This window comes from Geotrypetes seraphini, chromosome 19, assembly GCF_902459505.1.
Source record: "Geotrypetes seraphini chromosome 19, aGeoSer1.1, whole genome shotgun sequence".
Lineage (NCBI taxonomy): Eukaryota > Metazoa > Chordata > Amphibia > Gymnophiona > Dermophiidae > Geotrypetes > Geotrypetes seraphini.
In genome coordinates, this window is record NC_047102.1 from 14,483,996 (window position 1) to 14,498,068 (window position 14,073).

The following is a 14,073-nucleotide window of genomic DNA, read 5'->3' on the forward strand; positions in this document are numbered from 1 at the left end:
TGTTTTTGGGGGGTGTTTTGGGAGGCTCACCATAACCAATAAGGGAGTTCTGGTGAGATGTTTATCTGGCACCCTTTTTGTGAAGTTCACAGCAGTGTCCTGTAAGGTATCCCACTTCTCTGTTGCCATGTCTGGGTGGCTAGTCCATTACAAGATTAGCCCTTACCACGTCAAAATGGTCTTGCTCTGAGTGTTTGGGACTTGGACAAAATTTTGGTCGAAAATGTGGTCTGGATGAACAACAGCCTGGACGTTCAGACAGATGATTTTTGAAAACAAAAAATTCTAGATATATTTTTTTGAAAATGGGCCTTTTCCCACTGCCGACTTTGGGTGTTTAGCGCCATATGTCTAAATCGGACTTAGACATATGTTTTGATTAAGCCCTTCCACATGTATTAAAGTAATCTGATTTAAACATATAAGAGAGAACAACTGAAGAAAGAAACAAAGGTACACTCCCGAGGAGCCCTAGAAAGGGAGGGAAAGAAATGCTGCATGGGCTAGGAAGGAAAGGAAAGAGATGCAGCATGGGCTAGGGTGATGTGGATAAGTACTATATCAGTAAGTGGCGGCTCCTTGCTTATCGACCAATTCATTTAATGACCTAATTGTAGGAATGGTCATTAGGTGAAATTAGGATACAATTAGTTAAATTAGGATACAAAATAGCAGACTCATTTAGTCTGCCCAAATTTCTGACTCCCTGTATGGTTTGGGGACATCTACATGTGTTTCTTGTACAAATGCAACAGGATTTGGTCCTTGGAAGACAAAAGCTCCAAGAAATGCCAAAGGACTGAGAATGCTTATCAAGACTGTGATGTGTTTTGGCATTGTATTTTTTCCTGTTTTAATTATCTTCTTATTGGCATTGTATTTTTTCTTTCCTGTTTTTAATCTTCTTATTGTCTTGGAAAACAGCAACAACAACAAAAAAGATGGAAAAATCCACCTTGTAACATCAACACTAAACCATGAATAAAAATCCAAGTACAGTTTTTGTAGTAAAAGACAGAATAAACATCCCCCTCCCCCAACCCCCCACTATTGTATTGTATTTATTTCTGTATGCATATTCATCTTTTAAATAAACAAAGTCTTTTGGAGATATAAGAAGGAACATATTATGAGTTCCAAAAAAGATAGAACCAAGTGTTTATAAGGTTTTTGGGCGTTGTGGAACAAACATGCTGGGAGGCTCAAGTGCTATTTGATCTTGAATTTATTTGAGGAAAGGGCAGGGCATTTCTCCTGTTTGCCTTATGTTGAAATCTATTTTTTTTATATTGTATACTAATTGTAAACCTCCTTGTAGAAACTAAAGGACAGTATATCAAGTTTACATAAACACATTCTTTCTGATGCACAATTTTAGGTAAATAAATACTTCTGCTTAACTAAGTCCAAGCAATTGACATGGCAAAAAAATTCTGCTGCTAGCAGAAATGTTCTCAGAAAACATGATCCTATTGGAAAAATATTAATTTTGCAAGATCTATTGACTGTCCTGAAAAAAATACGGATACTGTGCTTTAGAAAAGAAGGGCAATCTCACAATAACTGCAATATTACTGTGATATGACTTTCCTGAGCACAGAGTGATGTGCTTCTAGAGCTAAAGTCCACACGCGAGGGTCTGTCCGTCAGCACCGGCTTGACTCGGACGAGAAAGCTGATTAGCTTTATAAATCCAAGCATCAAAATGAGTGACAATCAAATTGCTAGCTAGAGGATGTCAACATAGAGCTGACTTAGGCCGACAACCATGCTTTATCCCAAATTATATCTCAAACTGAACCGTACTTCTGCATCTTCACAACCACATGGCTAATGACTAGGCATGAAGTTACTGCTGCTCTATTTTGGTTTCCTTAAACACTGGTGCTTAACACAGTAATGTGTACTTAAAGGTATCGTATAACTGCAAACAAAAACAGAACAAATGACATGGCTGCAACTTGGCCCCTCCACCCTGACCAACAGTTTTGTTATGGTAGTACTCTGCATATCAATTTACCAATGCAATTCTATATTCAGTTGCTGAATCAACTGTCTCCTATCTCATATACATTCACTGTGGATATCCTGAAAACAAGGGTAACCAGGTAGTTCACCCACAAAAGCAAATTGGATCGAAAATTACCATCTTAAAATATTCTACATAAGTGCATCTCAATCTTCTCCTGGAGGGATTCCCATCATGAAATATATAGAGAGAGATAGCTTTGCATATAATGGGTCTCCTACACATGCAAATCTGAGCCTCTCTTTATATGTAAATCTAACTTATTAATATTCACTGTTAATCTTGAAAATCTGACCAGCTAGGTATGTCTCCAGGAAAAGATTGAGAAACTGAGTTAATCATTTCCCTGTCATTATATTATTTCTCAGTGTTTGATTTTGTCACTAGAAGAATCTGAAAATGTGGCCAAAGCAGAGGGCAATGGTTTTCATATTTAGTAACTGATAGTAATTCCTTGTTAGTACACTTTGTATAATTAAACAAAAATATAATTTAAAAGGAAAACACACCTTCGTGAAAATAACATAACACTTGTAAAAGTTGCTCTTAAAAGCATCCATTAACTGTATTTAACTGTCTCTCCTTTGGAGTTTATTTTAGGTCTGCACTCTCAGATGTTACAGTATCACTAAGTTTCCCTGCTGATCATAGGGCCTGTAAAGTTAAGCAAAAAAAAAAAATAGGGACAATAAATCCACTTTCAAAATATAGGCAATCAAGATAGGTCTAAGTGTTAGCAAATACACATAGTGGTTTTAAACTTGCTTAGCTTCTGAGAACCACTGAACAGCAGGCAATCCCAGCGAAAGATCATAACTAACAGGGGCAGAAGGTGGGCGACTGAAATTACAGGAGGGGGGGTGGGCGTAGGGTTGATTTTAAGTCACAGGGGCCATTGTGATGTACGGGAAGCTGAAAGGAGGAAGGGATGAAAACAGGAGACGACGGGAGTCAGAAGAGTTGGATAGGACGTGGTACCTGGAGGTTGCAGGACCAAGGAAAAAAAAAAACCCCAAAAACCTGCACGTCTCAGGGGAGCTGCAGAAAAGGAAACTGGACGTGCTGAGAGGGCCTGAGAGACTGGAAGTGACGGGGTAAAAGGGGGAAACTGGGCATGTAAGGAAGAGAAACTGACAGTGGCAGCTCCACGAGAGGCGACATGACGCTCATTACCTGCACCAGCACCTTCACATACATCAGTGGGTGGGACAGGACTGTCAGGCCGGATCCCAGCAGCACCTGGCTGTACGTATCCGCCATGTTGGGAAAAAAAAAAACCCACCTCCACGCTCCCTCGTCACGTGACACGGGTCGTAGTTTCAAGGAGAAACTGGGCTCTCGCCGCGCGCGCGCACGCGCTCCTCTCCCCGCCCCCGCTACGCGCCTTTCCAGGGCCGGCCGCGCGCACGAGCGCGCACGAGAGCCTCCTGGGGGGGCATTGAAAGCACGTGACGGGCCTGTGTTGCTAAGGTTACGGCGTCCCTAAGTGAAGGAGCCGGGCCGGTTCTCCCCGGACGATTCGACCTCGTGACAAGACAAAGAGAGCGGCGAAGGAAGGACGGGACGTGAGTGCGAAACCGTTTTCCCGGGGTGGGGGCGACACGAAAAGGAAGAGAGCGTTGAGGAGGGAGAAACAGGACTCTTGTTGTTTTTAAACATGACTTTCTATTTCCATTTCCAGAGATGCATGTCTCGGACGCCTGTACCCAGACAGAAAACGAACGGAAATATGCACCAGCCTCGGAGCAGGTGAAAGATTTATACGCTACTATGCATTATTTTAAGTGCCTTTAAAAAAAATAAAAATAAAGGCATTTAAGCGTTTGCTGCCTGTATAAAACAGATACTTTTTTTGTTTCCAGGTGTTAAAAAAAAAAAAACACGATTATTTTTAAAAATTCTGGGATCCTTATATACAAAAATTATCCTCAAAAGCAAGAAGTATGATTCTTAATACTTTATATTAGATATAAATAAATCTGGGTTTTTTTTGTTTTTTAATTAATTAATTTATTTATTTTAAATATTTTTGTTTATTTGATGTTTTATGTCACCTTTCATTCTAGGGTAGGGAGGGAAATTGGAATGATTTTAATATATATATATATATATATATATATATATATATATATATATATATATATATATATAAAGTAATAAGGGGGGATATAGGGAAAAATAGTTTAGATATATTAAAATATATGTTGGAGGAATGATAAAAGGTTTATGCAAATGAAAAATGTGATGTAGGAGGATGTTCTTTGCAGTTGAATTCATAGTAAAACATTGTTTAATTGTGCTCAAAAACGTTATAAATTAATTGTGCTCAATCAAAACTCCTATAATTCTAAACAAAATCAAAGTCCTGTTTAAAATATTGGGGGGGGGGGGTTGGAAATTGAGGGAACATATTGAGAGATATAAAAAATTTATTTTGAAGGAATGATAAACATTTATTAGAAGTTAATATGGTCAATTTAAATGTAATGACTATTTTACTGTGTTATATTATTATGTATTTATTGCATTTCTTCAATGAAACGTTAAAGAATAAAAAAAAAAGGCCTCCGTTATAAAATTACTCCCAGAGTTTTGAGGACTATTTGACACTAGAAGTGGTTTGCCAGCAAACTATGTAGGGGGGGAGCAGATTGGGGTGAAATGACTGAGGGTGCCTATAGACTTGTCCAGCCCGAAGAGGGGCAGTTGAGGCCAGTACTGGTGCATTATGGGACCTGTAGCATTGATTTCCATGGATAGACTCAAGGACTATAGTGCTACAAGATATAAACTAGTAAGAGGACTGGGTATGCTGGCGACGCATGCAGCAGAACTGGACCACACTATCTCCAACCTGATAACAACAAACGACTACAAATATTTTCGCAAAGAAATCAAAACCCACCTATTCAAAAAAATTTATACAGATGGCTTAACCCCAACCGGACCCCCCTCAACGCAACTCCCCCCTCACCAGTTCCCTTCTCTTTAGCCTCAAGCATGTCAATGCTTCCCTAACGGTATATATACTGGATCTGCACTAGTTCCTATTTGTACAGCATCTTGTAGCTCTTGAAATATACAGCTCCATTATTCTTGTAACTTCTCCTGGAAAGGATCAGAATTCTCTCTGTAATTATCCTGGAAATGTCCAGTGGTCTCTTTTGTAATCCGCCCAGAACTGCAAGGTTGAGGCGGAATAGAAATCAGTAATGTAATGTAATGTAATGTATGGGAACCACTGTTGTAAACAGTCAAAAACTTGAATTACCACATTTTTACGACTTGAGTTATACTAAAGGAAAAAAAAAAGCAGCAGCAGTTTTGGTATATATGGTACATATGTTATCTGACTTAAAACTGAAATCATATATATATGCAGATGACATCACTATTATCATTCCCATAACCTCTCTTACACAAGAGGCTGAACAATTCACCTCTTCTGTCCTCACCAAGATAGAACAATGGACCACTTTATTCAAATTAAAACTGAACCCAGAAAAAAAACAAAATTTTCCTGGCTAGTCCTACCTACAAGCTAAACCTCCTTGAAATTAAACAAGATAGACTACCCAATTAACCTTACTATCAAAATCCTGGGGGTCATCCTGTACTGATGTCTGACTTTCGAAGTCCATACTAATACTCGGGTTAAAAAATGTTTTGGTACCCTCTGGAAACTTCGCACCATCAAACACTATTTCGACTTCCTCCTACTAGTCCAATCTCTAATCTTAAGCATCCTAGATTACTGCAATATTATATATCTGGGATCCTTTAAGAAAACCATCAAATGCCTAAGAATCGTTCAGAATGCTGCCTTCGCCTCATTTACAACCTCAAAAAGTCAGATCATGTAAGCCCTTATTACAAAAAACTGCACTGGCTGCCGATAGAGGCAAGGATCATCTTCAAATTTGCATGCCTCTGCTTCAAAACCTTATCAGGCTTGTCTCCAATCTACCTGTCAGATCACCTTGAACTTTCAGGCCCCACCCGCACATGTAATGCCTACCTGTTTGCCTTCCCGTCCCTAAAGGGCTGTATTTACAAGAGATTCCTTGATAGATCTCTGGCATTCCAAGCAGGCAAATGGAAAAAATGTCTAACCACTCTCATCTCTAACTCATCCTCCTATCAAACTTTCAGGAAAGCAATTAAAATCTATCTCTTTGATAAATTCCTCTGACTCCCTCCTTTTAACCCTGCCTTGTATCTCCGATATGCCTCCGGATATCCTGACTACTCCCGACTTGCTAAGTTAAGCTGATTGTCTTGTTTGTAACATTGCTGTCTATGTACAGTCTCTTACTCTGTTAACCGCTCTGAACTTTTATGGTACTGTGGTATACAAAAATAAAGTTGTTATTATTATTATTATACAGCATGCAGAGTATGTATAATCAGATTCTTAATTGGAAGAGAACTTAGATGAATGCAATAGAAAATGTGTCTGATGTTTATATAAAGTTATTTTTATTTTAGCTTATTAAATATATCGTTAAGCTGCATTCAGACAGAATATTTGATGACTTCCAACTGGATCGTTATACATATGACATGTCCCCAACACTGGAGACAAATGTGGAATTAAACGTAAGTACAGTATTTACCACACATCAAAAATGTTTACCTTGATTTGATAAAACTACAGAGTTGTGGTAATATAGGACGTGCTTTCTTTCTTGTAGATGAAGTATTTGTATTCATTTATTCATTCATTCATTCACTGATTACATTTATTGCTCACCTAATTGCAAACAGGCACTTTGACCAGATTCTGTATAGGATGCCTGTCCCGGGTGTCCTATACAGAATCGGGCCTACACCCGCCCAAACTAAACCCGATTCTGTAACCGACGTCCATGTTGCAGATACCGGTTACAGAATCGGGTTTGTTTAGATGTGGCCGCTATATTAATCACGGCAAGGGATCGTGTTTGGGATTAGTATAGCGGCAGTGGGTACTGCCACCAGTCTCCCCTCCTCCCCCTGACGATCACGGCAGGAGGGTGCCCAACCCCTCCTGCCCACAAAACTCACAATCGTTGGCAGAAAGGTGCTCAAATCTTCCTGCCGGTAGGCCCCCCCCCCCCCGAAGATCGTCGACAGGAGGGTACCCAACCACTCCTTCTGGACCCCCCCAATCAAAACGCCCCAACCTCGTCCTCGTATGGCGGGAGGGGCCTTATGCACCTGGGCCAATCCAGCCCTAGGATATTGCGGGTTGGGCAGGGTAGGAGCGGAGGGACAGAGGCGTGCCTGCTGGCCAGACAGTGCAAGGACCCGTCTGGCCAACTTGCCGGTAACTCGAGGGGATGGGGTTCCGTGGTGAGGGGTTTCATGGGGGGGTCCGGGGAAGGGGGGTTGGGCCGTTTTGATGGGGGAAGGGGAGACTGGCCTACATTGTAAGTGTCTCCCGCTCTACTAGGGAGACGCTTAGAGCTGCTTAGGTTCACCTAAGGCTACTGTCTAGCCTTAAGACAGGCTTGCTGGTCTTCCTAGGCTCCTGGAGGTGCCTTCAATATAGGCAACCTGCTTGGGAAGCATTTTTTTTGAAAATGTGCCTCCCGATTGGGACGCACTTTGCAGAATTGGGGCCTATGTGTAAACCACAAGAAATTATAGAATATTAATGATAATGTTCTAGCTGAGAAAGCAATCACTGGTAACTAGCTGATTCTTTCTGTGTGATTGAACTACTTTTTACTTTTCACAGTTGTTTACTGATCCCTATGAGAGGTTCATGCATCATCATCTGCAATACTATGGCTATTTCAAAGGTAAAGATCAGGCACTTTCTAAAATAAGGCATACATAAGTATCAGCCAAATGCTTTTGTGGACCTGGAGTTTGGAGGTTTGAGCAGGGGAGAGGGAATGGGTTGTTCTTCCTTTTTTGATATTAAAAACTATCTTATAAATGTGAAACTTAGAATTATGTCCAGTTTTCAAAAATGTTTTACATACAAGCCCTGAGTGATGCTTCTCTATTTTTGATACTGTAAAATACAAATTTTTTGAGTCTGTTGTAAAATATTCTGCAAATTGAGAACATCCAGATTTGTACACTCCTTTTCCTACCTAGATAATCTTTGCAAAATTGGGCTTTTTGTCATCCCTGTGACCCTGGGCAAGTCACTTAATCCTCCATAGCCCCAGGTACGTTAGATAAATTGTGAGCCCACTGGGACAGATAGGGAAAATGCTTGAGTACCTGATTGTAAAAACCGCTTAGATAACCTTGATAGGCGGTATATAAAATCCTAATAAACTTGAAACTTGATTACACACACATTTCCTTTTACTCCACTTTAAAGGTCAGATTACTAACGCAGCAACCACATTATTTACATCTTTTATCAAGAAATTGGGTCTTGTAGGAGTTGTGATGTAATTCTGATTTATTTTAAAATTGATTTTTTTTTTTTTTTTTTTTAAAATATGGAACGCTTCACGAATTTGCGTGTCATCCTTGCGCAGGGGCCATGCTAATCTTCTCTGTATCGTTCCAATTTTAGTATATGTGCTGCCGAAGCGAGCACTTTTTTTTTTTTTTTTTTTTTTTAAATATGGAACGCTTCACGAATTTGCGTGTCATCCTTGCGCAGGGGCCATGCTAATCTTCTCTGTATCGTTCCAATTTTAGTATATGTGCTGCCGAAGCGAGCACTTTTTTTTTTTTTTTTTTTGAGCTTATGGACATCCAGCATTTGCCCGTACTTGTTTGTCTTATTTTAGGCTTAGAAATTTCTTTTAGGACAGGGCTTCCCAAACCTGTTCTTGGAACCCCACAGCAGGTTGGATATTCAGGATCTCCACAATAAATATGCATATACTAAGCCTCAAGTGTATACAGATTTAAATCATGCATATTTATTGTAGATATCCTGGAAATTCAACTCGCTGTGTGGGTCCCCAAAACAAATTTGGGAAACTGCAAGTTGGGGAAGCGGGAGAGCAATCTTTAACATATGTTTCTCCATAGGTCAGAACAAGACTCGAAAAGGATGCATCTTATCCTCTCAAGTTTGGGGAGACACAAAAACAACCAGCATGCATAAGGGAAGTAGTAAGAACCAAGATTCTTTTCAGGAAGAGAATAAGCTGTTATGTGAGTAAGAAATATGCCATTTTTGCAAATTCAAGAAGACTGAGCTTTTCTCTTTCACACAAATTGAGACACATATTTGGGGTTCAGAAAGGCACTATTGCCCACCTTGGCACAGGTAGATTTAATAATTTTAAAAGACTGATTATAGTATAGATATATGCTAAAAATAATGGCAAATAATAAAGATGAGGTGGATTATATGATTAGTAGAAAGAAAAACTAGAACACTTGTTCTAGAAAATGATGGTTGTTGAATTTTAGAGTGGGTTAGTTGCAAGCAGACAAAAAGGGCGATTCTACAACTGGGCACCTACATTTATTTGCCACTTGAGCGCATAAGTGTGCATTTATGCACATAAGTGACAGAAAGAGACTAAGCTCTATTCTGTGCAAGGGGACGATCACATGGGTGGAACAAGGGTGGGGCTGCCACTTATGCGCACAGTTTACAGGCTGCTGTTTTGTGCATACCTGCCACATTTATGCAACCACAGTTATATTGGTTTTTGGCTGGTGTATTGTGGTCACATACATTGTGACCAGGCATAGGGCTTAGTTGTAAAAGAGCAGCCTGTTTTGCCCAGCTCATACACCAAACCGAGCAGATGTTTGGAGGTGACTTAGTACAGTACGTGTATGGTTTAGAAGTTTCAAAGTCACAAAACATTCTCTCTCAAACAAGTGCTGTTATTTGAGCAAATTCTTGCTTTGCAATATAGTAACATAGTAACATAGTAACATAGTAGATGACGGCAGATAAAGACCCGAATGGTCCATCCAGTCTGCCCAACCTGATTCAATTAAAAATTTTTTTTTTTTTTTTTCTTCTTAGCTATTTCTGGGCGAGAATCCAAAGCTTTACCCGGTACTGTGCTTGGGTTCCAACTGCCGAAATCTCTGTTAAGACTTACTCCAGCCCATCTACACCCTCCCAGCCATTGAAGCCCTCCCCTGCCCATCCTCCTCCAAACGGCCATACACAGACACAGACCGTACAAGTCTGCCCAGTAACTGGCCTAGTTCAATCTTTAATATTATTTTCTGATTCTAAATCTTCTGTGTTCATCCCACGCTTCTTTGAACTCAGTCACAGTTTTACTCTCCACCACCTCTCTCGGGAGCGCATTCCAGGCATCCACCACCCTCTCCGTAAAGTAGAATTTCCTAACATTGCCCCTGAATCTACCACCCCTCAACCTCAAATTATGTCCTCTGGTTTTACCATTTTCCTTTCTCTGGAAAAGATTTTGTTCTACGTTAATACCCTTTAAGTATTTGAACGTCTGAATCATATCTCCCCTGTCTCTCCTTTCCTCTAGGGTATACATATTCAGGGCTTCCAGTCTCTCCTCATAGTTCAAACACTTCCGCCAAAAACTGAACCTTCTCAGATTCTTGGGTCCTAATGCAAAAACAGATTCAGTTCACCACTGATTAAATGCTTTCTTATTTTCACAAAACAAATCTTTTCGTCTATGCAACCACTTTCTTTTCTCTTTTAACCACACTTTGGTTCTGGCATTATCTCAGTTAGTCTAGATCAGTAATCTCTTGAGAGAATGGCCTTTTGCCATTCTGGAATCTTCACAGGTTAAACAAACATACTTTCACAGTTCATGGAACTTCTACTTTCCCAAGTCATGGGACTAAACCTGATAGCACTATTGAGCACTGCTAGTTATCACAGCTCAATAGTGTGGTATTCAAAACCACCCAAAATTACTAGATGTATTAATCCTACCCATTCAGGTTTCAAAACTACAAAAAGGTTTACTATTACTACACTTCTTTTTAGGCAAGTTATGTCACATTTGCATCCTCTCAGCTTATCAAAAGTTATGTCTTCTGCCTTGCAACTTGTTTTATGCATACCATAGCGGAGAGACTGAATGAATTCTTTGCTTTGGTCTTTACGGAAGAAGATGTAAGAAATCTATCTGAACTGGAAATGGTTTTCAAAGGTGATGAGGCGGAGGAATTGAACAAAATCTCGGTGACTCTGGAAGACGCACTAAGCCAAATTGACAAATTAAAGAGTGATAAATCACCTGGACCAGATGGTATACATCCCAGGGTACTGAAAAACCTCAAACATGAAATTGCTGATCTGTTGTTAGTGATCTGTAACCTGTCGTTAAAATTTTCTGTATTACCTGAAGATTGGAGGGTGGCCAGTGTTACACCAATTTTTAAAAAGAGTTCCAGGGGGATCCGGGGAATTACAAACTGGTAAGCCTGACCTCAGTGCCATGCAAAATAGTGGAAAAACAATCATAAACAATAAAATTGTGGAACATGTAGACAAATGTAATTTAATGAGACAGAGTCAGCCTGGATTCAGCTGAGGGAGGTCTTGCCTCATCAATTTGCTTCACTTCTTTGAAGGTGTGAACAAACGTGGATAAAGGTGAGCCGGTTGATGTAGTGTATCTAGATTTTCAGAAAGCTTTTGACAAAGTTCCTCATGAAAGGCTCCTGAGAAAATTAAAGAGTCGTGGGATAGGAGGCAATGTTCAATTGTAGATTAAGAACTGGTTATTGGACAGAAAACAGAGGGTAGGGTTGAATGGCCATTTTTCTCAGTGGAGGAGGGTAAATAGTGGTGTGCTGCAAGGATCTGTGCTGGGACCAGTGCTATTTAACTTGTTTATAAATGATCTAGAAATCAGAACTACGAGTGAGGTGATTAAATTTGCAGATGACACTAAACTGTTCAAAGTTGTTAAAATGCTTGCAGACTGTGAAAAACTGCAGGAGGACCTTAGGAAATTGAAAGACTGGGTATCCAAATGGCAACTTAAATGCAAATGCAAAGTGATGCATATTGGGAAGAATAATCCAAATCATAGTTATTGGATGCTAGAGACCACCTTGGGGGTCAGCGCTCAAGAAAAGGATCTAGGTTTTATTGTAGACAACATTTTGAAGCCTTCTGCCCAATGTGGCGGCGGCCAAGAAGGCAAATAGAATACTAGGAATTATTAGAAAAGGGGATGGTTAACAAGACTAAGAATGTTATAAGGCCTCTGTAATGCTCAAAGGTGCAACCTTACCTTGAGTATTGCATTTAGTTCTGGTCTCCTTATCTCATAAAAATATATAGTGGCACTAGAATAAGTTTATAGAAGAGCGACCAAGATGATAAAGGGGATGGAACTCCTCTCGAATGAGGAAAGACTAAAGAGGTTAGGGTTCTTCAACTTGGAGATAGCTGAGAGGACATATGATTGAAGACTACAAAATCCTGAGTGGTGTAGAATAGAGAGCTGCACGGGAACGGGGACGACGGGAATCCCGCGGGACCCGCAGGCATCCCGCAGGTTCCCCCTTCGGGTCACAGGGATCCCGTGGGGACGCCCCCTAGGGTCGCGGGAATCCCATGGGGATGCCTCCGAGGGTCACGAGGTTCCTGCGGGGCTGGATGTATTAAGTCGCGCGGCTTTTCTCCCTACCTGCTGCGAGGCTGCGAGGGGACATGATCGAGACGTTCAAAATGCTGAAAGGCATCGATAAAATAGAGCAGGAAAATAAATTATTTACATTGTCCAACGCTACACGGACAAGAGGACATGGTTTGAAGCTAAGGGGACAAGTCCAGGGCAAATGTCAGGAAGTTCTGTTTTACGCAGCGAGTGGTAGACGCCTGGAATGCTCTCCCAAAGGAGGTTATTAAGGAATCCACTGAGCTGGGATTCAAAGGCAAATTAGATGCACATCTCCTTATGAGAGGCATAGAGGGATATGGGTGACTAAAACTACATCAGGTGTATACCTGACTGGGCCTCCGCGTGTGCGGATCGCCGGACTCGATGGACCATGGGTCTGATCCGGAGATGGCAGTTCTTATGTTCTTATGTTTCAGCTCTGCTCTCCTCCTTTCTGCTTAGCCCTGCTAGGCTCAGGTGTGAGCTGCTTCCTTAGAGTTGTGAGCCTGTTTAAAACTGATTCCTACCTAGTACCCTGTGTGTGTTTAATGTCATCAAACATAGGTTTACCTTTCACTGTCTTAAAGGAGTCTCCCTGTACTGGTAAGAGTGGATCGCTTAGCTGGTTTTAAAAAGAGTTTGGACAATTTCCTGGAGGAAAAAAGTCTATAGTCTGTTATTGAGAAAGACATGGATTGGTAGCATGGAATGTTGCTACTCCATGGGTTTTTGCCAGGTACTAGTGACCTAGATTGGCCACTGTGAGTACGGGCTACTGGGCTTGATGAACCTTTGGTCTGACCCAGTAAGGCTATTCTTATGTTCTTAATGACTTTTGCTTATTAGGCACCTGCCTAGAAAAAGATAAATAGACATTTGACTGGGCATGCTCCTTTCACAGTGCCCCAGTTGAGTGAGATACCTTTCCCTGTTTGTAGGCTTAGTCACAGGTTTATTATTACCAGGGAATGGTGGTGGCACAGCTATTATTTTAGCAGCAGCCTGCTCTTCCAGGTGTCTGCTGGTGTTCGTAGGGGCTTCTCTGTGACAACATGTACGATATACCGGTATAACTAAAATGGTTTTCTTATTGCGTACAGAAATCTGGATGCCCATGCATGAAAGAAGAGAAGGATTTAGAGATATACACATCTGATGATCTATGGCCAAACAAGTAGAAAAGGTGTCAGGCCAAAGCCAGAAGGCTGCTTGAATACTTAGGGAGAGGAATGGCCAGTAGGAAAAAAGGTGATAATGCCTCTGGTGAGATGTCATTTAGAATATTGTGTACAATTCCTGGAGATTGCATCTTCAAAAAGATAGAAAGAAGACTGAATCGGTCCAGAGGAAGGCTACTAAAATGGTCCCCATCATAAAGCATATGGGGGACAGATTCGTAGATCTCAATATGCATACTTTACAAGAAAGATATGAGAGAGAGTAAAGAAGTGATTCAAATCTACCCTTTCCTATCATAAATCCCCTGAGCCGTCTCTTCTCCAA

At 40.8% G+C, this 14,073-nt stretch overlaps 2 protein-coding genes and 2 non-coding genes across 7 annotated transcripts in view; 1 reads left to right on the forward strand and 3 right to left on the reverse strand.

The window, feature by feature from the left end:
• Window positions 1–3,317, reverse strand: part of MTCH2 (mitochondrial carrier 2) — a 41,678-nt gene extending 38,361 nt beyond the window's left edge. The window contains exon 1 of one of the 2 annotated variants that reach the window (XM_033928306.1): window positions 3,203–3,317. In XM_033928306.1, coding sequence (XP_033784197.1) covers window positions 3,203–3,289 — 87 coding nt within the window. In that variant the 5' untranslated portion in view covers window positions 3,290–3,317. The remainder of the gene's footprint in view (window positions 1–3,202) is intronic. The other variant, XM_033928307.1, reaches the window with a different exon arrangement.
• A 149-nt stretch (window positions 3,318–3,466) lies between these two features.
• AGBL2 (ATP/GTP binding protein like 2) overlaps window positions 3,467–14,073 on the forward strand; it is an 82,170-nt gene continuing 71,563 nt past the window's right edge. For all 3 annotated transcript variants that reach the window (XM_033928595.1, XM_033928598.1, XM_033928597.1), the window contains exons 1-5: window positions 3,467–3,594; window positions 3,711–3,778; window positions 6,518–6,628; window positions 7,752–7,815; window positions 9,020–9,145. In XM_033928595.1, the coding sequence (XP_033784486.1) occupies window positions 3,713–3,778; window positions 6,518–6,628; window positions 7,752–7,815; window positions 9,020–9,145 (367 nt within the window). In that variant the 5' untranslated portion in view covers window positions 3,467–3,594; window positions 3,711–3,712. The remainder of the gene's footprint in view (window positions 3,595–3,710; window positions 3,779–6,517; window positions 6,629–7,751; window positions 7,816–9,019; window positions 9,146–14,073) is intronic.
• Window positions 8,470–8,576, reverse strand: LOC117352418. The gene has a single exon (XR_004537678.1). It is a non-coding gene; the product is annotated as a U6 spliceosomal RNA (small nuclear RNA).
• Window positions 8,598–8,704, reverse strand: LOC117352419. The gene has a single exon (XR_004537679.1). It is a non-coding gene; the product is annotated as a U6 spliceosomal RNA (small nuclear RNA).